Genomic DNA, 27544 nt, shown 5'->3' with positions numbered 1-27544 from the left:
CTACCATATGACCCGGCAATCCCACTCCTAGGCACCCCAGTGTTCACAGCAGCACTGTTTACAACAGCCAGGACATGGAAGCAACCTGAATGTCCATCAATAGATGAATGGATAAAGAAGATGTGGTCCATATATACAATGGAATACTACTCAGCCATTAAAAAGAACAAAATAATGCCACTTGCAGCAACATGGATGGACCTAGAGATTATCATACTGAGTGAAGTAAGTCAGAAAGAGAAAGACAAATGTCATATAATATCTCTTATATGTGGAATCTAAAATATGATACAAATGAACGTATCTACAAAACAGAAACAGACTCACAGGCATAGAGAACAGACCTGTAGCTGCCAAGGGGGGAAGCGGGGTGGGGAAGGGATGGATTAGGAGTTTGGGATTAGCAGGTGCAAACTATTATATACAGGATGGGTAAACAACAAGGTCCTACTGTAGAGCACAGGGAACTATATATTCAATACCCTGTGATAAGCCATAATGGAAAAGAATATGAAAAAGAATGTATGCATGTGTACCTGAATCACTTTGCTGTACAGAAGAAATTTACACAATGTTGTAAAATCAACTATACTTCAATAAAATTTAAAGAAACCAAATGCTTGAGCGGAACCTGAGAAGCATTCCCACTGGAAATGAGTAAGAGGCAGGGACGTGTTCTGTCGTGACTCCTCAGTGCTCAGTAGAGACCTGGCCTGGGCACCAACCAAAACATAGGGGGATGCAAGCTGACACAGAAGTTGTCTCTGTTAAGGAATTATGTAATTACCTACATAGATAAATTGAAGAAATCAACAGAAAATTTACTTAGAAAACTTAAGAATTATCAACTGAAAAATCACCAGAATTAATATTGACAATAGCTCTGGTTGGCTGGATGTATACAAACAAATGTGACTACGTCCCTAAACAACAGCAATAACGGTTTAGAGAATATGAGGGAAAATCCACAAAAGGAAGAAAATGCCATAATATATTTTGAAAAAAATCTAAAACGAAATGCACACCATCCATAAAAGGAAACATTTCAATTGTAATGAAGATACTAAAGAAGACCTAATGAAGTTCAGAGATGCAAAGACGTTAATTCTTCCCAGACTAAGTCGTGAAGGTGCAATAAGACCAATTCTAATCAATCAATCATTCAGATTTTAAAACACGAAAGTTATTCTAAGATTCTTATGGAAGTACAGATGCTTAAGAATAACTAGGACAATTCTAAAACAAGTGATGAGGGAAGACTTTCCCCTACAGATAATACAGTTTGCTGTGTACTAGTGCCCTTCTAAAGTGGTCCTTGTAATAACTGACAATCCTCACAACTATTTTATGAGGTGGGCATTATTATTAACCCATTTTCAAGACAGGGAAACTTAAGCAAAAAAAGGAAACTAATTTGTGTGAAGTTCTACAGCAGGTAAGTGGAAGCGGCATTGGGATTTGAACCCAGGCACTGGTGCTACAGAGTCTGTTTCTTCAAGCGTCATAATCTATGACTCATGAAGTCATAGCACAGGGCACAGGAAGTGGATGGTCAGGAAAGGATACAAAGTCCCAAACAGATCCATGCACACGTGGAAAATGTGATTTTTTTTTTTTCCCTTCGGTACGCGGGCCTCTCACTGCCGTGGCCTCTCCCGTTGCGGAGCACAGGCTCCGGACGCGCAGGCCCAGCGGCCATGGCTCACGGGCCCAGCCGCTCCGCGGCATGTGGGATCTTCCCGGACCGGGGCACGAACCCGCGTCCCCTGCATCGGCAGGCGGACTCTCAACCACTGCGCCACCAGGGAAGCCCGAAAATGTGATTTTTGACAAAGTAGAATTTCAAATAAATGGCGGAAGACTATCTCCGTCAGTAAGTGGTACCAATAACTGGGTATATGTTTAGAAATAAAATTAGGTAGGATCCCTGTATAAGCTTCTACTGTTGCTGTAACCAATTACCGTAAATGCAGCAGCTTGAAACGACACAAATCCATCATGTCCTCGTTCTGTAAGAAGCCTGAGCGGGCTGCAGGCTGCGGGCCCCGCTGTTCCTCTGCTCTGGTCTCACAGGCCGAAGTCCAGGTGTGGGCTAGCCCAGACTCTTACCTGGGGGCGCTGAGGGAGCATCTGTTTCCAAGCTCCTTCGGGCTGTGGACAGATTTCAGCTCCCTGCAGCTGCAGAGCCGACGTCCCCCCCTGCCTTGCTCGTTGCCAGCTGGGAGCCTCTCTCACCCCTGAAGGCCCCCGGCAATCCTCCTCATGTGCCCCCCACCCTGGGGCACTGGACCCTTCTCACACCAAGAAGCTCTCTGGCCTCCCCTTCGGCTACCTGTCTTCTGCCTTCAACCTGAGAAATTTCTCTGCCCTTAAAGCGGCCATGTGTTTAGACTGGGCTCACCACTTGCATAATCTGGGATAACTTCCCTGTTTTAAGGTCACTGATTCTTACCTTTAGTTACATCTGCAAAGTCTCTTTTACCACATAATGTATATATGCACAAATTCCAGGGACAAGGGAATGAACCTCCTTGGGGAACGTTCTGTTGCAATCCTTATACCACATGGTATATAGCAATAAATTTGAGGTGGATTAAAGAGTTAAATGTAGAAAACAAAACTCTTAGAAGTAAAAATGGAAGAAAATAAAAGAGAACATACTTTATAATTTGGGGTAGGGAGGACCTTCCTAAGCAAGCTTAGAAATCATAAAGAAAAACATGGAAGATAATGTTCTCAAAAATTAAAGCACCGAATAAAAAGATTAAAGATAAGCAACTGGGAGAAAGTATTTGCAACTTATTTAACAAATGATTAATATACAGAATTTGTAAGAAAATGAATTTCTATAGATCCAATTAGAAACACAAGTCAACAGAAGAGATTAGCAACGAATGTGACCAAGTATTTTACAGAAATGTAGATACCGACGGTCCCTGACTTATGATGGATCAACTTAGGATTTTTTGATTTGATGATGGTGTGAAAGTGATACACTTTCAGTAGAAACCGTAATTTTGAATTTGATCTTTTCCTGGGCTAACGATACAATCTTCTCTCGCGATGCAGGGCAGGGGCTCCCAGTCATGTGATCACGAGGGTAAACAGCCAACATACCGACAACCATTGTGTCCCCAGACAAACCATTCTGAAAAAATTTCACTTTCAGGACGGTATTCAATAAACTGCATGAGATATTCAACACTATTATAAAATAGGCTTTGTGTTACATGATTTTTCCCAACTGTAGGCTAACGTAAGTGTTCTGAGCACGTTTAAGGGGGGCTGGGCTAAGCTCTCCTGTTGGGTGGGTGAGGTGTATTAAATGAATTTACAACTTACAGTATTGTCAACTTAGGATGGGTTTATCAGGATGTAACCCCATCGTAAGTCAAGGGAGATCTGTAGTGGATGTCCACTTCTAGTAATGGAAGCCTACGTTAATTCCCTCCCAAGTCTGCTTCAGGGTATTAGGGAACTAAGAAGGCAGGGAAGAATTATGGGGCCAATCCTGGAGGTGGGAGAAATCAAGAGAACTTGTAAGTCTGGCATTTGGGGACATTTTAACATAGTGGCCTTTGCCACCTCTAGATTGGTTGGCGAGAGGTTGAGAAGCTGAACAGATCTTCTAACAGCCTCACAGAAGAAGTCAGGGGGACACAAACTGCAGTCCAGGAGTTCCTGCTAAAATCCCATGCTTTTGGGTGGAGCCCAAAGGGCTACACCCTCGGAGTAGGAGTGAATTGGAAACAGACCAGCCCTCTCCAAAACTGAAATCTAGCTTCAAACAATCTCAGTCCCTGAAAATGGATTACGGTTATTCAAGACGGCAAGTGCCGCTACCTGCTTACCTAGAAGCAAATGTAAATTCTCTTTGGAGACAATTATCATCATCCCAGGTCCCAAATTATTTCTATGAAGTTCTATATAAAATATCTGGCACACAATCAAAAGTAGCCAGGCTCCCAAGAAAGCAAGACTATATGACCAAAAGCCAAGAGAAACAAATACAACGAAATGAGAACCATGTGAATTCCAGATAATGGTTATCAGACCTAGACTTTACAAGAACCAAGATAAATGTTCAACAAAATAAGAAAAATAGTTGTGAACTTCAGCATAGAACAGGAAACTAATAAAAGAACTAAGGAGAAATTCTCTCTCTGGAAACTACAGTCACCAAAATTAAGAATGGATGTAAACAGCAGGTTAGACACAGCTGAGGAGAGACTCAGTGAAACAGAAGCTAGATTTAGAAATATCCAGAATCAATACAAAACGCAGGAAATATAGTTAGAAGATCAGATATATGTATATAGACTTATAGTCTCAAAAGAAGAGAGAATCTGGCAGAAGTTAAAATAGGAAATCTGATACTATAACCACTAAAGAAAGTAAATCCATAATTAATTGAAGATATTCCAACAAAGAAAACTTCAGCCCAGATAGCTTAATCTACCAAACTTTTTAAGGAGGAAATAATTATCAACATTGTACCAACTCTTCCAGAAAATAGAGAGGGAACACTCCATTTTGTTTTATGAGACCACCAAATTTTGATACCAAAATCTAGTAATATCATCACAATAAAAGAAAATAGTAGGCTAATCTCATTAATAAGCATAGATGTAAAAATTCTAAACAAAATATTAGTGAACCAAAATCCAGCAAAAGGTAAAAAGGGATGAGTCACCATGATCAAGTGGGGCTTATTCTAGAAATGCAAACTTGATTTAACATTAGAAAATCAGTCTATGAAGATCACTGCATTAGCAGAATAAAGGACAAGATTCATGTAATTATCTCAAAAGATGGAAAAAAGCCATGTAAGAAACATCCATTTACGATTTTAAAAAGAAAAAAAGACTCATGGTGAGGAGAGAAAGAAACTTCCTAAATGTGATAAAGGGAATCTATACAAAAGTCAATTGTATTTCTAAGGACGGCAACAAACTGTGAGAAAATGAAATCTAAAAAGAATGTCATTTCAAATAGCATCATAATTGTCAAATACACAGGAATAAATCTAACATAAAATGTGCAAGATATCTTTACATAAAATGGTAAAAAATATAACAAAAAAATTAAAGAATGCTTAAATAAAGCAGAGGGATAGTCTATGTTCATGGACTGGAAGATTTACTAGAAATTGACAAGTCCAGTCTAAAATTTATATAGAAATGCAAAAGGCTACGAAGAACCTATCGTTAAAATGTAAGCTTCACAAGAACAAGGATTTCTGTTTGCTTTGTTCACCGATGTGTATCAGGGCCAGTAAAGGGCATGGTCTATCACAGGCGCTCAGTAAATATTTGTTGAATTGAATTGAAATGTCGAAGGTATGTATCACTTGGGAGTTTAGAAAAAGAATTCACTCTGGGCTGTCATTTAGTTTCCGTGGCACACGCTGATTTACCATCTCATTTACCCTCCTCTGTTTATCAAGTCAAGCAGAACCTCAAAATCTTAGGTGCTGAATGAAGCATTTGGGATCATTCAGTCCAGTTTTCCAATTTTCTCCCATTCTTTCTGCAGGGGCGTTCATTCAAATAAAATCTTAAAGCTGAAGGGCAGAAATATACGAGAGACGGTGGCTCTGGTTCCGTAGGGGGTGCCCGGCCTGACACACCACCCTTCCGACCACTGCCACCTTGCTGCTGCTGCCCCTGGGAGACCCAGCACAGCGTCCGAGCCTGGCGCCTGTGCCCTCTCTTGCCCACACTGGGCTACCTACCGAGCAGGGAAGAGCCCCCCGCGAGTTTGTCAGGGCCCACAGCAGCGGGCTGTGAATTCCTCTCTTGCTTCTTAGTCAAAAGTGAGACAGTCTCCTGTCAGAGTCTCCCCGCTGCTTCTCCGCATCCCTTCTGAATAAACCTGAGTGTAAATGTCACATACGAAACCAAGAATGGATCCTTAAACAATGCTTTCTTTTATTATAATAACAGAAGCTCCTAGAAGACACCAAGTTTTCCACGTAGATTCAGTACGCTGAGAGCTGAGTAGGTACTAGGTTGTCCGATTCACAATAGGCCTTTTATTTCACAAAACTTTAATAATGCCAATGACGCTATATTCTTCACTAGTTCTACATTTTCCATTTGATTCAATAAATCATTCTTTTCCTTGAAGGTTTTATAATACTCTTTTTCAAACTGGAACTATGTCCTCTAATTCTGTGTAGAAACCCAAAAGGTGATTTACGTGGAAAGTATACTCAAATGGCCTTTTAAACTTCTGAATTTTCCTTTGTATTAAAAAAAAAATCACCTTTCTTTCCTTATTTCTAATTCAAATTGATATACATCTGATGCATCTAAAATGCCTCTGCTCTGTCATTTGTTTGACAATAAACAATTTCAATTGCTTCTACCCCAAAATAGCCCTTCCTCAACAGGAAAAGGAGGTCTTTTCTGGCTGGACTACGGTAGAAAAGGAACTGCATGTAAGTGGCACCGTAGACTATCTGATACTCTTTCCTGAACGTGACAAGTACAGTAAATCGTCATCGGACATCTCTCCCTCTAACCGTGCTGGCTCTCCCACCCTCTGTACCATCTCTGTGTTTATCTCTTCTTTTACTTCCTCTTTCCAGCTGTTCACTCAATTCCATGAATTCAGTGCTTAGGAGCTGCCAGAAAAGTGAGCCCTAAAGACACAGCTTTAGGGATACAGTCTCCCTTTTCATCTTCCTGGGAGACGGTATCTGATTACCCAGGTTAATCCCTGATCATTTTCCTTGTCCTCCAATTTTAAAAGGTGGGGTAGGACCCAACTTGGTTTTAAGCTTTTGTTCCTGCTTTTTCTTTAAGGCCCTCCATAATTTGCTGATTTGGAGTAAATCATTTGGATTAAATCGTTTTTGGATTTTAAAAATTAATTTTAAAAAAGACTAAACTTAAAGCCAAAACTACCTCAAAAAAAGGAACAAACCGAAAGAAGTGAGAATGCATGAGCACATCACTTCACCCTGGGCAGGCACAGCCCGGCTCTGAACCTGGCAGCCCCAGGTCAGAGGTCAGATCCCAGCACGGCCAGCCCGGCAGCCTCCACCCCTGCTTCATCGTCCGCCCCCGCTCCCACCCGTGTTCACTAACGTGCATTGACCAAGAGCCACGCAGAAAATGCTTTCTGGAAAAAACAGCTGCAATGATGCAGTGGGTGCTTTGTTGACACTTGGCTTTGATACGTCAGCAAAGCACAGGATTAAAACCACGTGGCGGGCGCCTCAGGGACCCGCCTGCTCTCTCCTCCAGCGAAGTTCAAAACAAAGGGAATCTCAAGAAAGCAACGATGGAACACAGAACCCATTCACCCCACAAGAGCTGCTGCAAGTTATCCATCAAAAATGGCTCTGTGATCATCATGTAGTTTTTAGCGTTGGTTTGGGGTACAAGTGTTTGACTTGCTTTGCCACTAAAATCTACCAGAATAACTGACTTACAAGGAATGGTTTGATGAGATGTATGCTTCACGTGTTTTTCAGAAAACAGGGGCAAGTATTCAAACTCTCATTGAGAATAAGATGTGGCCAAAATTGAACGTGGTTCTATCCCTCATAACAACTCCAATTTTAGAATGATGCATTCATACCAGCTGTCTGGGAACAAAAGAATTTATCTGAATTTGTAAATAAACTGTGGTTATAAAAATTACTTGAAACAAGCCAGAATAATAACCATTAAACATGAAAAGTCAGTAAAAGTCTTTGAATTATATTTCTGTTGCAATTATTATTCCTGTTTTCATAATGTGCTTAGGGATAAAACATAGTTTTGAGCTGTAAGTACTTTTAAGTAAATTTCACTGCAGATGAGTTAGCCCATAGCAGCTAAGACTGTGAAGTTTTAAAATCCATTACGGAAAATGGAAATCTGTAACAGACGAATTCTTCCTTTTAACAACTGTCATGATTGTTGCTTAACTGATTTTCTGTCTGCATCGCATCTTCCTCCGTAAGCCTGCCTGTGACTGTAGATTTGCTGGTTACCCTCGATGCGGACCGAGGTGTTTTAAAGATAAGCGGTGCTACCCAATGAAAGCTTTACATATATTGATGTTGGTTCTCCTGGTGTTCATGTTTCTCCCCGACAGATCACTGGGCTTGGTGGGAAGCCAATACATTCTTTGGGAATACAAATGATAATGTTGTAACAGTACAGCAGGCGGAAGGAGCTGAGATGTTAACGTTATCCCAAAGCTACTGATACCAAAGGAACCTGGGAAGGAAGCAGAAGAAAGCTCAATTTCTCAGTAGAGAAAATCAAGGGCTCCATTTGTATTGATCCTGCTTTGGCCTTCTGAGGGCATCCCATGGAAGAGATCTTGCAAGGAAGGTCTGCCCTATTTCAGGGAAGAATAGAACGGCCGGCACTTGTGACAACATGGATGAACCTGGAGGCCATTATGCTAAGAGAAGTAAACCAGGCACAGAAAGAAGAGCTCACTCATCTATGGGATGAAAAAGAAAAAAAAGAAAAGAAAAAGTTGAATTCATAGAAACAGAGAAGAATGGTGATTGCCAGGGGCTAGAAGGTGGGGGAAGCTTCTGATCAAAGGGTGCAAACCTCCAGACATCAGACAGTTCTGGGGTCTAAATGCAGAGCCTGATGACTATAGTTCAAGATACCGTATTGGGCACCGGAAATTGGCTAAGAGAGGCCACTTTTTTTTTTTTTTTAGGCATATCATGCTTTATTATTTCAAGAAAGGTAAAAATGCAACTGAAACGCAAAAAAAAGATTTGTGCAGTGTTTCACGATTCAGTCTTGGTAGGTTGTATGTCTAGAAATTTCTCTGTTTCTTCTAGACTGTCCAATTTTTTGGTTTATAATTGCTCGTAATAATATCTTATAATCTTTTTTGTGAGAATAATTGTAATATCTTCTCTTTCATTTTTTTCCAAAAGGATTACATACCCTTTCAGTATAATTGATAATCTAAGAGAGGACACTTTAAATGTTCTCACCACACACAAAAGTAACCGTGGGAGGTGACGGATGTGCCAATGAGCTTCACCGTGGCAATCACTTCACAGGGCATGTCGAGTCATCACGCTGTACATTTCAAATACATACAATTTTATTTATCAACTGTACCTCAGTAAGACTGGAAAAACAAAGACTGAGGACACAAAGGGGAAAGGTGGGCCATGTGGCAGAGGGTGCTGGCATCCTGCTCCGTCTTGGTTTTCCCTGGACCACGGACCCTTTGGTGCCAGAGGCCTGGGGAAGAGCTGAGGGCCACAGACGAGCCAGGAGAAGTCTTGATAATCCTACTCACCCCAGACGAAAATTATGGAAAAAATCTGTAATCTTTATTACAAGAAAAGTCTAGAAAAGAATATGCGTAGAAAAAGTCCATCTAGACCGCGTGCAGGATGCGCGTTACAAAGCCCTGTCATCACTGCTCAGGCGTGGTGGCCTTTGAACTCTCCACCCTCAAACTCCCTGCACACACGACGCCGCTAACCCTCCCTCCGTCCCTCCTCCACTTCTTCCTTTCTTCCACAGATTCACTGAGTGCCACGTGGGCCAGGTGCTGGGCTAAATGCTGAGTGTACGGATGAAGAGGACACAGTCCCAGCTCAGGGACCCTCCCTCAAAGAACAATGTCTCCCGAGGGAGTCTGATGGGATAAGCTTTAATGGAGCTTCACAGAAAGTATGACCAGAGCACAGAGCAAAGGGGGACAGGGCAAGACTGTCCTGAGGATAAGACTCAGAAGAGCAGAGGCCCCACAAGCAATTCAATTCAACAACAAGGGCTGGGGATGCCGTAAAGATGACAGTTGGGTCCTTACCCTCAAGGGGCTTAATGTTTAGTAGGAAACTCTCTCTGGTTTTCACGACATTAAATTCTTCTGGCTCTGCTCTCATCTTTCTCACCATTCATCCCTTCTAAATCCTCTCTGGATCTTCCCCTACTTTCTCTGGCCCCTGGAACCTGGTCCAGCCCATGGTTCCGCCCACGGCCCTCTTCCCTCTCTGCTTCTCCTTGTCAGTATCATCCGTCAAGATAATTCAGAAACGTTCGCGCTTCTTTCTTAAGTTCTAGATCCAGATTTTCAACGCGGCCTCTTTCTTACCTTCTAGATTCAGACTTTCTTTCTGGGGTTCTAGTTCAGATTTTTAGCTACCTGTCTCCAAAGGAATGTTCGGCTGCCAGCATCTCAGACTCTGCCTCTAGACAATGATGCTGTCGTCCACTTGGTATTATTTTTGACATATTCCTTTCTTTTACTCTCTAAGTCTGTGTTCTATGAATTTTAAGTGAGTCTTCACATCTACTCTTTTCCTCTTCTACTACCGTTGACAATATCCAGTTCAAGCCCTTTTGATTTCTCTTGCGACTAGTGATGTGAATTTAGTGTGATCACCTATGAATTCATCTCTTTTCGTATTTTTCCTTTTATCTTCTGCTGCTGGATTAATCTTTCTAAAGGAAAGACGCAATCATCTAACACTACCCAGTTAAAGAAAAAAAATCCTCAGTGGCTGAAAACTGCTTTCTGACCAATGACCGAAGTCCCCGGCATTGTATCCAAGCTTGTTGGGTGCACAGTGCAGGGTAAGGGTAGACAGTAACAAAGATTTGATGCTATCGCTATTTTTAGTGGATGAAACGAAGGTAGCTAACTTCCTGGGTCCTCGCCCCACTGACGCCCCCTCTGGCCAGGACGCCCCCGAGCCTGCTCCACCCCTGAACCCCTCGTCCTAGCCCGGGGTCCCCTCTCTGCTGGTGACCAGCTCACGGGGCCTTCTCCTCTGTGAAGAATTATAGCCACGCGCATGGCACCCGCGTTATGTTCTCTAGTTTCTGAGGGTTCACATGCATCTTGTTTTGGCGTTCACGTGAACCCCGCGGGAGGTGCTATTACTGACATCTTAGGAGGCTGATATGTGCACCAGTTAAGTGACTTGCCCAAGACCACACGACCGGTGGTGGCAGAGGCGGACTGCTACCTGCAGTGCTTCCCTGCTGCGTCCTACTCGCCCTTGAAGCCTCTTCTGTTTCCCCTCCCTGTGTCTCGCTAGGGGTCTCAGGACAACCTCTGTTCCCTCCCCAAACACGGGGAATTACCAGATTCACCTCTGCTGAAGCATCTGCTGTGTCTAGGCCTTAACTGGATATAAAATGCCTGCTGCAAGGCTGTGACTGGAATATATTTTAAGACACTTTAGGGTGACCTGCGCCTGCACAGCCCAGACCTGAATGCCTGGACACACCAGGTTTAGATGAGAACTAAACCAGCCGGTGGCTGAAACACGCCGGCCAGGAAACCCGAGAGGCCGCGGCCGCAGGTGCTGGAAACACTTCCTGCCTGTCAGCAAGCACCAGGCCCTGCCTTGGGTGGTGGACCCTTTCCCCCAGGGTCAGGAGGACGGCGGGCAGTACCAGGGCTGCACACAGCCCGCACCGTGTGAGCTGAGCCTCGAAGCCTTTGGAAGAAGAAGAACGTCTTTTAAATGCCATGACTGCAGTCTACACTTTACACCCATCTCTGCTCTGCTAGACTGTAAACTCCTTGCGGCTGGAAGGAGAACTCATCCGTGTTTCTTCTCAGTACGTGTCATGGGCCAGCACAACACGCCTGCCAAAGGCATGCAGTGTGGGGTAATTGTATGACGCTGCTGTGAAACGCACGGCACTGCACCCCCTTTATTAGGTCTCAAAGTATTAGTTCTTCTCACTAATTTATGTAAAAGAATCTTCTGGGAAACGGAGTGATCCATGCAATCAAAGCTACTCATACGTTCGAAACTGAAAAAGCCCAGTTCAAAGCAGGGGTTTTGTTACGTGCATATTAACATTTATATTACGTATTATACGAGGTTCAAGGCTGACATTGTTTAGCGCCTCCGTGGTAAGTATATGCTTGCTTTGCACAGTGCTGAGAGCGCCAAGTAAAACTGTAGACTGTTTCTTTTCCTCCCTCTCTTTTCTGTAATTTATCAGACCGAATTATTTTGGCAAGGGCTAGCAAATCACCTAGTCTCCCTGTGAATAATGAGACATTGTTTGTTCCCAAATAGGAGATTTATTTTTACCCACAGCCTGAACCTGAGTGATACACGCCATAGATGCATTTCACACTGTGGCCAATACAGTGGAAAATCATATCCCGGGGTGGGCCGTCCGCTTCCCCCTGCCCCGCCCCGGTTCTGCCATTGCCATGCTAGGGAAGTCGTGGCCTTTTCCAATGACTCAGTTTCCTTACATAACGAGGAAGTCTGATCAGAACTCTGATCTCCCCTCCTTTGCTGCAACTATGGGATTCTTGCTCGGATCTTATCGGGAATTAGAAATTATTAACTCCTGGTATGGAGAAAAAGAATGATCGCTTTTAATTACTTTCCTATTTATGGATTACAGGAAAGATATGTTTCTATAAGGCTGACTGAGAAGGAAGTTGGTCTTTTCTAATTTTATTGGTGTTGTCTTGACGCTTCACGAGGGGCAAATTAACCCTTTGTAACCACGGATAAACCAGCCTTCCCTGGGCGCCCTGGTGACAGACCTGCCGAGGGTGTGGAGTTAGAGGAGAGGGTGGATGCCACTGGGGCAAGTGGTGGGCAGCTAGGGTACCACCCATCAAGACCTGATGAGAAGCAGCTTTTTGCGTTTAATTAAAAACACAACTTTTAGAATGCCTCATTCATTTTTTTGTTTTTATAAAATCAAAACACAGGAATTTTTCTTAAATGAAAAACAGAGACAGTTTCAACTTTTTTTTTTTTAAGCAAGCGAGTTAAAAAAAGAAGCCCAGGAAATTGTCCTTTGTAATCCTGCCAGTTTCAATTTTGATTCTTTATGCAACTAGTATCAGGATAATAATATTTGGTTGAAATGAAAGAGAAGAAAAGTTCCAAGAAGCTGTTCTGCACACACTTTGGTTGTTTGATTGGCTGATGTCAGGCTAGCTACTGTTATTTTGCAATTGCTTTGACAGACGCAAAGAAGAAAAGAACAATTTCAACATTTTAAAATCCCTCAGTAAGCATATATATAATCAGACCCTAAAAACTGTACATGACGATACTTCTGTACTTCTAATTATTTTTGACTACCTCTATTAGTGTCACGAATGGAAAGGTCAGATTTAGATAAAAGTTAAATCAAATTAAATATGGATGAATAGTATTTATGAAGTGCCCATGATTTGTTCCTCAGCTTTCCTGAAACAGTTGGCATTTCTGCTTAGCTACACCCTAGGACCTCGTGGAAAGAACCCAACATGTCATGGTTGCAAAGATTATGAAATATTCAGCTTTACCCATGGGTATTTCCTGACATTTCTTTGGTGAACTGGAGGCTAATAGAAGATATCAGGAATTAGCGTAAGAAACAGTCTAGAAAGCTATTGTCACTACAAAGATGAAAGCAACTTTGATGATCAAGCAGAAGCCAATGAAATAAGACTGAAGTGGTTCCTGAATCCTCCCTATTGTCCATCTGGGATTTCTTAATTTCCCTGCTCTCAATATGTTACGGAATTTTCCGTGTGAAGTTCTGCCATGAATTAGAGTGATGTCAACAAAGTTTTACCTTAAGTCATATTCTATCACAAACTGGGGAGGGCCCAGTCCTCCAGGGAGACCTGTTTCCTGCTTTTAAGAAGCTTGTCTTCTTTTAGTTCCAGGCATCCCAGCCAGCTGGGGGGTTGCAGGGAGGCTCAGATGACCTCAGTGACAGCTGAGCCTGTGCCAGTCCCACCTGAAGGCCACACAGCCACCCAAGGACGTGTTTTCACCTGTGGCCAAATGGGCTCTGCTTCCGTCTGCTTTGCTCTTTGCTGCTCTCTGCCCACAGAGAGTTAATGGCGTTGCCCGCCGTACTGGGTGTCTGGGGCGGTATTTTTTTCCCTGACATCCTTAATAAACTCACTTTCCCTATCACTGCTAGGCAGCTTTCTAAACTAGAAATGCTGTAACTTAAAAACTGTCAAGGGGCTTCCCTGGTGGCACAGTGGTTGAGAGTCCGCCTGCCGATGCAGGGGACACGGGTTCGTGCCCCCGTCCGGGAAGATCCCACATGCCGCGGAGCGGCTGGGCCCGTGAGCCATGGCCACTTGGCCTGCACGTCCGGAGCCTGTGCTCCGCAACGGGAGAGGCCACAACAGTGAGAGGCCCGCGTACCGCAAAAAAAACAAAAAACAAAAAACCCAAAACTGTCATGAAAGGAGCAAAGATTTGGAATTCAGCTAAACCAGGGTGTGAATCCACCTGTACTGGTTACCAGCTGTGTGACCTTGGACGTGTCACTTAACCTCTCTGGGTTTTAGCGTGCCAATTGGGAAATGGGATAATACTGGCCTTACATGGTTATTATCAGGATAAATGAACTAACATGTGTAACGTTTCTTGTAGTGTCTCTCATCTTGTGGGCCTTCAATAAATATAGTTACTATTAGTTTTTCATCCTAGAATTTCCTATTTTGTGACCCTATCATGGACTGTCCGACACAGACCCTATACAAGACATATCGTATATAGACATGATATATACATACATGACACAAAGATGACATGTATATGATGCAGGGCATACATTAGACAGTAGGAAGGAATTACAGGAGGTCAAGTCCATTCAGTAAGTGTTATTACGTGGCATCTATTAGACGCTTACACCTGCCATTTCGTGCAATCCCTACCTTGGGGTCTTGTCTGTAAACAACTCCAGAGATGACAAAAGTCCCTCTATTCGCCTTACTTCAGGGCTTACTCTTCTGACAAGGCCAAAATGACCTAACCCAATATCCCTGCACTGAATTGACTACGAGACAACCAAAGTATAAGTGTCTGCCAACACCTACAGCGGGTTCTGTCCATAAAGATTTGTGGCACTTAGAAGAATTTTAGTAATGCTGTACGCAGTAGCTGAGGACAGTGCGTTTACAAAAGGTTTCATTAAGACTCATGAAGTTCATTAATACACGGTTGACTTTTCAGTTTAAATTTAGTTAAATTTACTTTAAATGTAAAAGAATTGGATGAAAATGATCCTGTGGTCACTGGCTATTGTCAAAGCCAGACTATTCTGGTTATACTAGATTGTTTCATTAACACACTGGAAAGAAGGAGGAGAAAATTAAAATTCAAAAGAAAACATGATCTACGTCCCTGTGTTCTGATATGAGGACGCAGCAGACACGGTTGGCTGCGTCCCCAACACATTTCCCCTCTCCCTTGTCCGGGCTGTCCTTCCTTTTATGACTCCAACGCCGGCAGGCAGACCCTAAGTGGTCCAGCCTAGTTTGGTCCCCTCCAGCCTCCCGCCAGGGATTGGACGTGTGACCTGCTCTGAGCGTGTGACCTGCTCTGGCCAATGAGATGAGAAGGGAGTTGCGTACGGGGGTGCTTCTGGGAAAGGTCTCCTGACTTTGCGTAAGGGCACCCCGGAAACGTAAGTCCCTTTTTGCCCCTGGATACTGCTAGATCTGCGCGGGATGCCTGGAGCTGCTGTGAGCACCGCGGAGCTGGCTTTGGTATGGACCCTACACGGGACGTAGAGCCGCGGGAGCGCGAGAGAGGCGGAGCCAGCGACCCAGGGCTCCCCGCCCAGAGCCTACCCTACCTCCAGGCTTTCTGCGACAGAGGTTAACAGGTTGCGAGGCAACAGATCCCTTTGTTGTTTACGCGCAGCGAGGGGCCGAGGATTCTGTTACTCGCGGCCAAAGCACCCGGTGGAAACAGGACACACGTGAGCTCCTGGACCTGGAGAAAGTGAACGAGCAAACCAGCCGAGCGGGCAGTACCTGCTCCTGTGATTCCAGTTCCTTGTGCTGCAGTTTTTTCTCCAAACATCGTGCTTGATTCGAGCGCTTTTCTAGCTCGTCTTGTAAAGCCTGAAACGGTATAAGATAAATACAAAAACATTAAAAATGAGCAGCCTTGGAAAACAGTTTTACCACCTGAACTGGTATCAAAAAGGCCTCAGCTCTGGTCTATTACTGCGGCTCCAAAACCAGCCTTTTCGTTTCAGGCCCAGATGTTTTCTACTTTAGGAATAACTAGTATCAAAAACTCCAGACTCACACACCAGACACATTAGCAGGTGTCAATGCATCTTATAAAAACATCTCCTGTTCCCAGCATAGACACACAAGCACGCAATAAAGTGTAGAACTATTGCTAATTAAAGTAGCCCTATCAGGACACCTGCGAGGCACACCCACACTCTGAAAAGTGTCCCGATAGCTAGGAATCGTAACACTGGACCGACACGGCATTGTTCAGAATTATACTCTGGTCATTGGAGTATGTTATGGTAACCTTAAAGGCATTTTTTATTAAGCCGTTGAGGATGGCATGGAATTTGAGGAAACTGTAAGAAATAGACAGAGATGAACACTTTCAGTTGCCAAGTAGCTGTTGGAAATCAAATTCAGGTTCAGGCTGGGGGAAGCCGGGAATGGAAAGATCAGTAAATATCATTGTATCCATTACTACTTTAAGTAAAGAGGTGAACTAGAAAAGAAACAGGATCCATTCAAACAATCTGATGTTAATTATAGATATAGCACGTGCGAAATGACGGTGAACAGAACACACTCTCAAAGAGTGACTGCAAAGATGCTAAACGAATTCTCAAAATAAAATTCATTCAATTAAGACTCCTGAGTTTCTGCTCTAGGCGAAGGACTGTGACACGTATTCCAAATAAAGCGGTGAAAGAAAACAGATGAAACACATTCCCTGCTCTCACGGAGCTTCTGCTGTACTGGGGCAGACAATAAGCAAACGGGGAGCATGATATATGTCAGTGGTAAGTGCGGAGGGAAAATACTGCGGGGAAGGAGGCTATCCTGGAACGTGGTGAGGAGGGTGTTGCAGTCTTAAACAGATGGCCCAAGACAACCTAACTGAGCCAAACCTGAAGGAGAAGAGCGAGCAGGTCACAGAGACACGTGCAGGAAGAACCTTCCAGGCAGGGACCCCTGCACATACCGGGGGTCGAGTCACGTCAGGTCCCGTGAACCTCAGAGGGCACTTGAGGACTTCAGGCTTTATTCGAGGTAGACGGGGGCTCCTGGAGGGCTGTGGGCAGGGTTGCTTTGGTTGCCGTGAAAAACAGATGGAAGAGGGACACGGGCAGAGGCAGAGAGGCAGGGTCGAGGCCGTGAAAACACACCGGGAAAGGGTGGTGGAGAACTGGACCAGCCGGGGGCGAGGCAGCGGCAGATTCCCAGTCTATCTGAAGATAGAGATCGCGGCTCCAGGGAAAGGACGCAGAGCATGAAAAGTAAAAACAGAGAAGAGACTCCGGGATTTTGGCTTGAGCAGGTAGAAGACCGCAGTTGGGGAGGTTCGGGACGGGAGGGACAGGTGTGGGGGAGAAGGTCGGAGCTCAGCCTGCGGTACGTCGAGTGCGGGATGCCTGTTCCACATCCAAGCCGGGATGCTGGGCAGCAGCTGGGGGAAGGGTCTGGAGTTCAGACACGATGTCTCGGTTTGTATCCACTAAAAATTCTTTCAATGCAATTCCAGCCTTTTCTCCATGCAGACAGAGACCATGGTTCTTACCTTTTTCTGGAGTTCTAGCTCCACTGGAGCGTCTGGCAAATGCCGTGTGGTCACTCCCCACATGGAAAACAGTGCTTATTATTTTGCCTGTGATTTCAGGGAGTCCAGTTGCCTGAAGCCTGTCCCTGGATGGACCCCAGGCTAAGAACCTCTATTTATAAGAGTATAGGGCTTCCCTGGTGGCGCAGTGGTTGAGAGTCCGCCTGCCGATGCAGGGGACACGGGTTCGTGCCCCGGTCTGGAAAGATCCCACATGCTGCGGAGCGGCTGGGCCCGTGAGCCATGGCCACTGAGCCTGCGCGTCTGGAGCCTGTGCTCTGCAACGGGAGAGGCCACGACAGTGAGAGGCCTGCGTACCGCAAAAAAAAAACAAGCAAAAAACTCAAAAAAAAAAAAAATCAGTTTAAAAAATGGAAAGTAACCAAGTAATATCCCACTTTCCAAAAAGTGAAAATGTATCAGACTAAAGGAAAAGGACAGCTGTTCCTGGTCTCATATTCTAAAAAGTTATTAGGTCATGAGATGTTCATCCTCAGTTTGCCAGAGGCCTGTATGAACACAACCACAACGACTGAGCGAGCACAAGAAGGACCTTTCTTTTAAGTTGTGGCTTCTTTATTCAAAAACCTTCCAATTTGACATTTGACACACCCACAAAACAGAACTTTTACTTTATTCCTGAGAAAAGCCCAAGATCATTAAAGAATGGAATGTCCAACACTGGGTCAAAAATCTAAAACAAAATCCAACTTGAACGGCCACGCTGTTTATTTTGCACAAGGAGGCCCCGCCTCAACTCTGCTGTGTGAACTTGCATCACTGCGGAAAGACGGTTCTTTTCTCCCAGTTAAACCTGCCTTTAAATGCCATGCAAGTGGGCTTGCTGGGCCTGGCCACCCTCAGGTGGCTCTCGGAGAACTTCGTGGGGACTGTGAACAAAGAATGACATTTTCCAGAAGAAAAACGTACATGACATAAGCAGCTCTACAAGAACAACGAGGGCAGGCCACACTCTTTAAAAGGGAGCCGGTTATAGGATAATTTGATTTGTTTATTTAAAATATGAAAGTAGTGAGAGCACATTAAAGTGTAAAAGATTTGACAGTTTCATGGACTCTCCAGGGTGAGGAGAAGCCAGGGTAGCTAATGTGCCCAGAGGGGCACCTGTGATGGTCCCAGAGCTCTGCTGTTCGTCGGAGAAAGAGTATTATAGTCAACGCTATTTCCATAAAACTTATAAACATGGTTCGAGGCCAGCTGCTCAACTCGTAAAGCCACTCATTAAGGACTTCTAAAAACCAAAGTATCGGGACTTCCCTGGTGGCGCAGTGGTTAAGAATCCGCCTGCCAATGCAGGGGACGTGGGTTCGAGCCCTGGTCCTGGAAGATCCCACATGCCGCGGAACGACTTAGCCCATGCGCCACAACTACTGAGCCTGCGCTCTAGAGCCCGCGAGTCACAACTACTGAGCCCACGTGCCTAGAGCCCGTGCTTCCCAAGAGAAGCCACCGCCATGGGAAGCCCACGCACTGCAACGAAGAGTAGCACCCGCTCACCACAACTAGAGAAAGCCTGCGCGCAGCAACGAAGACCCAAGGCAGCCAAAACAAAACAAAACAAAACAAAACATCGAAGTGTCTCTCACAGGCCTTAAACAAACGTGAAATGATGGCAGATACATGCCTTTTAATAATGGACACATGAAATGCAAGTTCGTTTGAATTATAAGTGGTTAAAAAGTTATTTAATACAGGAAAACTTCATTGGAAAGGAGAAAGACTGGGCTGTAATGATACACAAGATATAGTCAGAGCGTCCCTAGTGTACAAGGCATGACAGAGGCTTTCAGACTTAGGATTTAGCACAAGTTTTTCTAGAGATTTCTGACCTTGTCTTTGGCCAAACTCTCAGCCAGGTCCTCCCCTCATCTGAGGGTGGGACTGGGGGGTGGGCGTCCATCTGGCCGGCCGAGCACGCAGACTTGTCTCATAACCCGGGACACCTGCACTGCAGGGTCTCACCAGACGGCATGATCTCAAACTCCCCACTTTCCCATCTTTACCAAAAACCTCAGTTGTGAGAAATGTGGAAAAATCCACTTGCAGATCGAAACAGAATCAGTAGCACAGAAGTCACCTTTCTCCTGAATCACACATTCTACAGAACTGTGCCCTCCACTTTTTAGGAGTTTTCAGACCGGTTCTCACTGACTTGAGATTTGGTGTGTCTTCCGTGCACCCTGCCTCATTCTGTGTTGCCAGGTCGTGGCTCACGCTTGTGTCTGGCTTGGTCACAAGTCACCACGAGGTCGGCGGTACATCTTCTGGGCCAGCCATCCGTATGAGGGCCGAAGCGTAAACGGCTCCTTCCCTGAGTGCTGGCCCATAGAACGTGTTCTCCCGGAAGTGGGACCTTGAATGATGCAGGTTCTTTTATTTGAAGGGACTGGATTAAATCAGATGTAAGCGAAAAAGATTGCGGATGAAGTTTTGCCCTATTTAAGTATAAAACTGGGGTTCTCAAAGTCGTTGATTTTGCGTTAAGTCTGTGGTCAGGAATCAAGGAGGCCGACGAACCTCTGCTGGGTGAGACACAGGAGGGGCTTCACCAGCGGCAACTCGCGTAGCCAAGGAGATGAGCAAGGAAGGAAAGCAGAGCGTATGAAAGACACTGCCAAGAAGGAGCCAGTCCCGCAAACTGTTAAAAACTGGTGAAGCCGGGTGGTGGGTAGATGGGGATTCTGCATATTATTCTCCCTACTTCTGCGTATGTTTGAAAGTTTCCATAATAAAGAAAAAAGAATTTTTAAAGCTTTTTCTAGTTAAAAAACATGAAGTCACCATATCCTTCCTTTCATGAGGTTTGAATTTACTGTTTTACTTCAGAAAAAACAGATGATTCATTCGTCCTTCAGTGAGTAGGCGGGATGTGTAAGGATTTCCCCATGTATATTTTGGAAGCAGGGAGTGGGGTGTTCATATTTTGACCTCAGGAGAAGATAACACGAAAGGGAAGGCTTACTTACATTTTTATTGAGATACAATTTACTTATGGTAAAACTCTAAAATTTCTTAAAAAAATGGTGATGGTCTGTTTTCCATTTAAAACATGTAATATGATTTAAAAGTTTGTGTCATAAAATATCTGTTCAGATAATAAAATCTTGCTTATAAACCATCTTCCACTGATTGGTTTATCCATCAAACCGAAATGACACCCGACCTGTGACTACAGTGAAGAGACACAAATTATAAAAGGGAAGGAAGCAGAACTCTCATTTAGACCTTAACTGCCTTTTTAACAATGCCCAAGGTTACAAATGGTGCTGACAATATTTCTGATCAGTAGGTTTCCTTTGACAGGTAAATTGACACAGAAACAGCAAATGCTTTTCTTTCTACTACTGCTAACCGAAAGGTAAGGGAAAATTAAATAAAACAATAAAATCTCATTACTTTTTAAAAAAAAATCACATCTTAAACAATTGGGATCCAGCAAAAAGCCCAAGCCCTGTGCCCCGGATGAGGAGACACAAATCTGGGGTTAGGGGAGGTGACACAAGAGCAGAGAGTGGCGTTTTGACTGGGGGGCCTTGCTGGCTGTTTACACGGGCCCCTATGACTCCTTTTCTCATTTTATTTTATTTTTAAGTAGGCTAAACCTACTAACAAAAGCAACAAGTCTTCTTCAGCTGAAATGCCGGTCAAGATTTCTTTTAAAGTGATTTCTTCAGACCTACCCAGGATGAATAACAAACCGTAGAAACGTTTTATTAGTGATTCTGTAGCACCGAGAACAGGTTTGTGCTCTAGAGGTGAAGTCACTGAACTAGAACCACAGTTACTGCCGAGGCCACTACCATATTCAAAACACGATAGTATAATTTTTTTCCGTTAAGGCTTCCACTCAGGCTTTTAATTTTTTCACGCTCCATGCAGGTACCTTTTCTTTTCTTTTTTTAACCCTCATAAGTCAGCCTCTCGTGGTACTGGTGTGAAGAAAAGGGGCTTTAATACATATGATACTCTTCACATGAGGCAAAATTCCTTTCCGGTGAAAACTTTTTAGTTGTTGCAACAAACCGCAGGAATGAGAAATTGCACTTTGATATGAGCGATTTTATAGTATTTATTAGGCTACTGATTCAACAGAAAAGGCAAAAGTATTGCAGCCAATATAAAAAACAAGAGTAGCACTTTCACCAAAGAATACGAAAGTTTTCGCTTTCCCTCTCTTTTCCTCTCTCTCTCACCTACTTTCAGGCCTTTAAAATTTCCTAAAAACCTTCCTTTAAAAGTCTTAAAACTGCACTTTTTAAAAAGTTAGTGTTTCCCAGTCTTCACAGAGGTTCCAGGAAAAGAAATCACATTATTCCAAAACTTGGATGATCTAAGGAAGCTGGAAGGTCCTAACACACCTCGTTAATGTTCCCCAGTCACACAGAGACCGTCCTGACATCACCCACGTCTCCTCTGGGAGTGGTCAGTGCATCTGTACTCAGGAAATTCAAAGCACATTTGCCCTACTGCGTCCCTCCAGACAGCTTCACTTGCGAACACATTCTTATCTCGGGTGGTAGGAATCTAGGATCAAGTTCAAGAAGCCCGGCTACGATGTTTCAGGATCTCAGAGGAATTTCCTCATTCAGCCTGTGTGATAAGCATTTGCACTGCAGTCAGTCTCTGCAGAACAGAGGCCGCCCCTCCTCTGCGTGAGCCCAGGGAATGCGGAGCGCCCGTAAGTCACTGGTTTAAATTTTTGCTTACTTACATGTCTAATCGTTCACACGTGCAGTCCCCTGGGCCTGCAGCATCATTCCAACCCCTGCCAACGGACGTGAATTTCTACCCCATTGAACCTGAAGTCGTATTTCTCACTAAGTCAGTATGTCCCCTATATGATAACATATTTATGAATTGTGAATTCATCTGACTTCCCCCCTGCATCTTAGACTATGAGCTTCACAAGGGTAACACTCCTGCCCATATTTTTAAAGTAATCTCTGAAACGCTTAGTAAAGTGTTGGGACTATGGTAACAGTAGTCACTGGTGACATGAACCACTTACATAAAGAACAAGCTGCTTCTCATTGAAAACAGTTGGGGTGTTCCTGCTAAAACTTCTCCAGGTTTCATTCCCCCCCTCAAATTACATAACTACCTTCCTTACTGCGTCCCTAGCTAAAAATGTCTGAGGTTTACCCAGTCTGCTCCCTCAACTGTCCAAAGGGGTGTCCCTTCTTGTTTCCTCAAGGGAGGGCATCCATCAGTGCCCTCATTTCTCTTTTCAAATTCTAAGGGGTTGGTCACAACTAGCGGACATTTAGTCCTGTCCAAAATGGCCATTGAGACGTTGGTCCAGGCCCAAAGGTCCTTGGTGTTTGCGCCTATCAAAACGTCCACTGGATTCAAACAGCCCATTACATTTCTTTATACTTTGGTTAACAGAATAAATGTATTGAAGATACTATCATGTTTTATGGGTCCAATAATTGTGCTGTGGCTGCAGCTGCCAACGATAACCCCCCTGCCTCGGTGGCCGGGCACAGGGGTAGGTAGACGGGCTGGGGTCCAACTCCTACAGAATCGCGGGGGTCGTATTAAGTATGTGCACCAAGAGGAGACCTGAAGTTAGAGAAACGCGCAGAGGATGGCAAGTCGGGGCTGGGATCTCGCGGCGCATGGTGTGTTGACACGTCGCCGGGCATCTGGTGGAGGGTGGAGTTTGAAGGGAGGAGCCTGGCCCAGCCTCCATGTAACATGGGCAGTGACAGAGCACTGGCTCTGGAGGAGCGAGGACAGGCGTGCTCTCCTGATACACGGCAGTCGCGTGTGACAGCCACCGTGAGGGGACACCAGGCATCTGATTAAGCCTCCCACCGCTGCCCCATTGCCAGGGGTTAACGGGAGATGTTCTCTTGAATCAGCGTCCTGTAGATGGACCATCCTGGGGGGCCACAAGGAGCACCTGCTGCTCTCTGGAGGGGTTTCAGTGGGTGTGACCCCCATATGTACCTGCTAGTCAGCGTGGGCCGCCGTGCCCTCAGCTGCTGCCCAGCTACCGGCTGACCCAGCCCAGCCAAATGGGGTGTGGAATCCCTCAGACATTAGCAAGGTTCCCCTACCAGTAAACCAGTCATCACTGGTCAGATGGCTACAAAAGAACAAAAGTAGCCCTTCTTCTGTTGCTTGGCAATATAACACCTTTATCTGGAAGTTCTCAGGGGAATATGGCGGCAATAGTATACTCACAAAAAGAAAAGCCAGCACTACATGATGCTGGTTTCTGTTACCGTTTCCACTTTTATAACAGGAAGAGGAGTAAAAGGCACTGACACCACGAAGAGGCGGGGCTCTGCAGTGCCTGATGGACGACTAGTTGGGACCTGGATAACACGACAATCATTCCAGACGGGACCAGAAAGCATCCGCACAAGGTGGACGCTGAAGGGGAGATAAGGAAACACGACAGGTTAAAATGACACGCAGAGAAGAATCAAACGCAAAGCCATGGAAGAACTCTCTCCGTGATATTCGTGATGAAGGAGTCCTGATGATGCTGGCAGAAAGAACTCACTGAAGAGGCAAGTCAACCCAATGTCATCGCATGGAATTGAAATTCCAGATGAGTATAAAGGGACCAGATGCAGAAGACCATTTCCTGGGGACGATTCAGGTGCTCAAGACAATGAAAGAATGCTTATTTGCACGGCTTGTGACACTGTTCGCTACTTAGGTGCCAGGCACACTATTCAGTGACAACACCTTCAAGCGGCACCGACACAGGTCACGCACGTATGGACTGTGAGCTGCTGTGTGACGCTACACTGTGCCTCTGATGGACCCTTTAACCGTGAACAGGCAAAAGTACACTTACGAATACATACACGAGAACGCATTTGCACAGGGAAGAAGGCTCAGTGTTAACCCTTCATTGTGCAGACGGGTCTCAAGATTGCAACCATGACTGCCATTCAACTACTCAGCCTAACGCAGTTGTAAGAGGATGCCTGTTTCACCTTTCACAATCACTGTGGCGAAAAATACCTTCTTTGGGTCTAACGTGGGGGTGTATGACAACGGAAAGTAACACCTGTACACCTGTAAGCGTGCATGCGTGCTGTTTAAACTTCCATTTGTGCCTTTGGAAGATGAAAACGACACTTTGGAGTACGCTGTGGAGAAGGCGGAAGAAAAATCAGATGACCAAATAGGTCGTGTTGAGGGTGTATGTCCGTGGAAGGACTGGCAGGGCAGAAGACCAGACGCCCCAAGAGTGGAGCAGAAACCTGGGATGTTCACACATCAGCACTAAACGGTGATCACAGGACAGACAGCCCAGCAGAAGCTGGCACGGCACATCTCAGAAGCTGGTGGTAGCGCATCACCCTTCCATGTGGAGATTTACTGAAGCGCTAACAGACAAACGGCAAAGTCGCGACAAGTTGTCACCCAGGTTCCCGGTGGTCACACTCAAGTACAGCTCCAGCTTCACAACAACACTGACAAGATCAAATTCATACAACCAAAACTGTACACGATATTATCTAACACATACGACGCCAATAGTCGGGTCCACACGTACTTGAGAGTAATTGCTCATTGGCTTAAGAGTAACCCTGCTGATTCATGATGAGGAAGAACAACAATAAATGGAAAATCCAAAACCCACCACGAATGACAATAAAAATAACGTCAATGAAATTTTAACTAGGTTAAATGTTTGTATTATTTAGTGAATCGTGGACCCAGTGGCCGTTCTGGACAGGACCACGTGCCGGGCAAGGCCCGGCCACACTGCTGACCCCTCCCTTTCTGCCGAGCCTCTCTCGGCGTCTCGTCTCTCCCCGCTGCCCGCTGGAAACTGGTCCCCTTGCGCGCGTTGTTCGGGGGAACGGACGTCGGCTCTGGGGAGACACTCTTCAGGCCCCTTCAGTCCTGATGGTCCTTTTTCCCATGACGGCCACGTTTCTCAAGCATTTTACTCTGTGACCCAGATTCTCGCCCATCAGCTACCATTTTCCTCACCTGGAGCCTGACTTTGGTCTCCACACCTTATTAAACTTGCTCTCTGCAGGGTCCGCAGTGAAGCTTTCCTTGCCAACGCGATGGCCTTTCTCGCATCTCTGCCTGCCTCGACCTTTCTGCCGCCCTGAGCGCTGCGAGAGCCCCTCCTTCCAGGGCTGCTCCGAGGCCACGAGGCCCTGGCGACCCTCCTCCTCCTCCAGCGCTTTGCTCATCCTCCTGTTCTTCCCTTTAAATTGTGGATCTTTCCCGAACCAGGTTCTCGTCGCTCCATTTTCCTCTCTAACCAGTCTTCTTTAGACAATCCATTTCATACATTAATAAAAGTATGTCTATGATCTGAACGTATACCAGGCCCCGTGTCAAACCTTACCCTGCGAAAGCACTGGCTCCTGTGTACATGGCAGATTTATAAAGGAATAGTTACATCATGTAAACAGCACCAAAGAGAGGTCTTGGCAAGCATGGAGGAAGGCGGGACGTGGGGAGGAAGACGAGCGGGGAGGTGAGCTGCGGCCGCGGGAGGCGCAGGGAAGGCGTCCGCACAGATTCACTGCAGAGAGCAAGGCGTGGCCACACGGGGGCAGGCTGCTGGTGGCACACGGGGCCTGGCATGCGGACGGTGGGCCTGGAACCAACTAGCAGAGGCAGCCTGGGCTCCCGAGACGGGCCTCGGGGGCCGAGGGGATTATGCATTCTATCCTGCAGTAAAGGGAACCACCAAAGGGCCCAGGGTGACCAGCTGGACGGATCAGGAAGAACATCCAGGTGACAGCGAGGCAAGCGGAAGTGCTTTCAGAGCCTCGGCCAGACACACGTGCGCGTCCACGGGACCAGCCGGGGAAAGAGCGTGCCTCCGCGCTGCGTGTCAGCGTGGGAGAGCCTCACGACCGTCTGTGCCAAGGCTGGGCACACGGATTTTGCCGAGGGTTAGGAATACAGAATGAGGCAGAACGGCAAGTTTCAGGTCAGTGAGAGATGTTGCGGAAACCCTAAAAAAATCAAAAGAAATTTAAAAAGCACAATTTTCCAGACTGTCTTGTGCAGGACCATCTGCCTTAGGAGTTGCCCCTGTCAGAGCCGGGGGACCATCACGAGGCCACCTTGATACCACGAGGGGTGAGGGGCTGGCTTGGATACGAGTTAGGGAGAAGGGCTGGGCCTGGGGCGGGAGGGGGGGGCACGCGGGGATGGGAGAAGAGCCAGAGCCAGAACCTCGGGGCTTGGTAAGAGTGCGCCGGCGCGGGTACGAGAGAGGAGGGTTAAAGCAGGACCCCAGCATCGGTGGCGAGCAGCCGCCACCCACCAAGGCGGGGAACACGGTAGAAAAAAAACATATGGACAAGAAGAGAGAAAAATAAGTTCCTCGGCGACACACGTTCAGAAGCAACGTGACGGCAGGGCCTTGAACATGAGAACACGGGGCCGAGGAAGACACAGCTCGGGGGTGGAGCGACCGTGCGCGGACACCTGCCCGGTAACCGCGGGTCCACTGGGGCCTTCCTGCCGCCGATCCCCGAGCTCAGCCGCGCTCCCATCACCTCACGAGTCCTCCCTCCACCTGCTTCTCACCCACGCGCACGGCTGTCAGCAGAGTCACGCCAAACCCACCGAGCTCAAGACGCAGCTCAGGGCACCCCAGCAGCTTGCCCGGCTGCCCTCTGGTCGGCGACGCAGCCGCCTCCCCGCGCCCCGGTTTAACGCGCACAGTCCGCGGGGCGTCACCCCACGCGCGGTCACTGCGCCCGCCACCCACCGGGGGCCCAGCCCCGCACCGCCCGGGGCCTTGGCGCTTCTCCCCGCCTCGCCTGCAACGCTCTTCTCCCTGTACGCCCTGCTACCTCCCTTCAGAAGCCTCCAGTGACCTGGAACGACTCGGTTCGGTTGTACTATGTTTAGACTTTAACGCGATCCATTAAAATGTAGGAAAACAGGAAGAAAAAGTTCCTAAGTCACACATTCAACCGTAACAATGATGCCAATGGTTTGCCTCTTACA

General features: G+C 46.0%; 1 protein-coding gene across 3 annotated transcripts in view; it reads right to left on the bottom strand.

Annotated features, from left to right (window-relative positions):
* Positions 1–27544, bottom strand: part of CEP112 (centrosomal protein 112) — a 418975-nt gene that overhangs the window by 26848 nt on the left and 364583 nt on the right. For all 3 annotated transcript variants that reach the window (XM_082679947.1, XM_082679948.1, XM_082679949.1), the window contains one exon: positions 15754–15843. In XM_082679947.1, coding sequence (XP_082536073.1) covers positions 15754–15843 — 90 coding nt within the window. The remainder of the gene's footprint in view (positions 1–15753; positions 15844–27544) is intronic.

The sequence above is a fragment of the Grampus griseus genome, assembly GCF_964374135.1.
Source record: "Grampus griseus genome assembly, chromosome: 20".
In the NCBI taxonomy this organism is placed as follows: domain Eukaryota; kingdom Metazoa; phylum Chordata; class Mammalia; order Artiodactyla; family Delphinidae; genus Grampus; species Grampus griseus.
The sequence above is the reverse complement of the archived record's forward strand: the minus strand, read 5'-3'. Positions and strand labels throughout refer to the sequence as shown.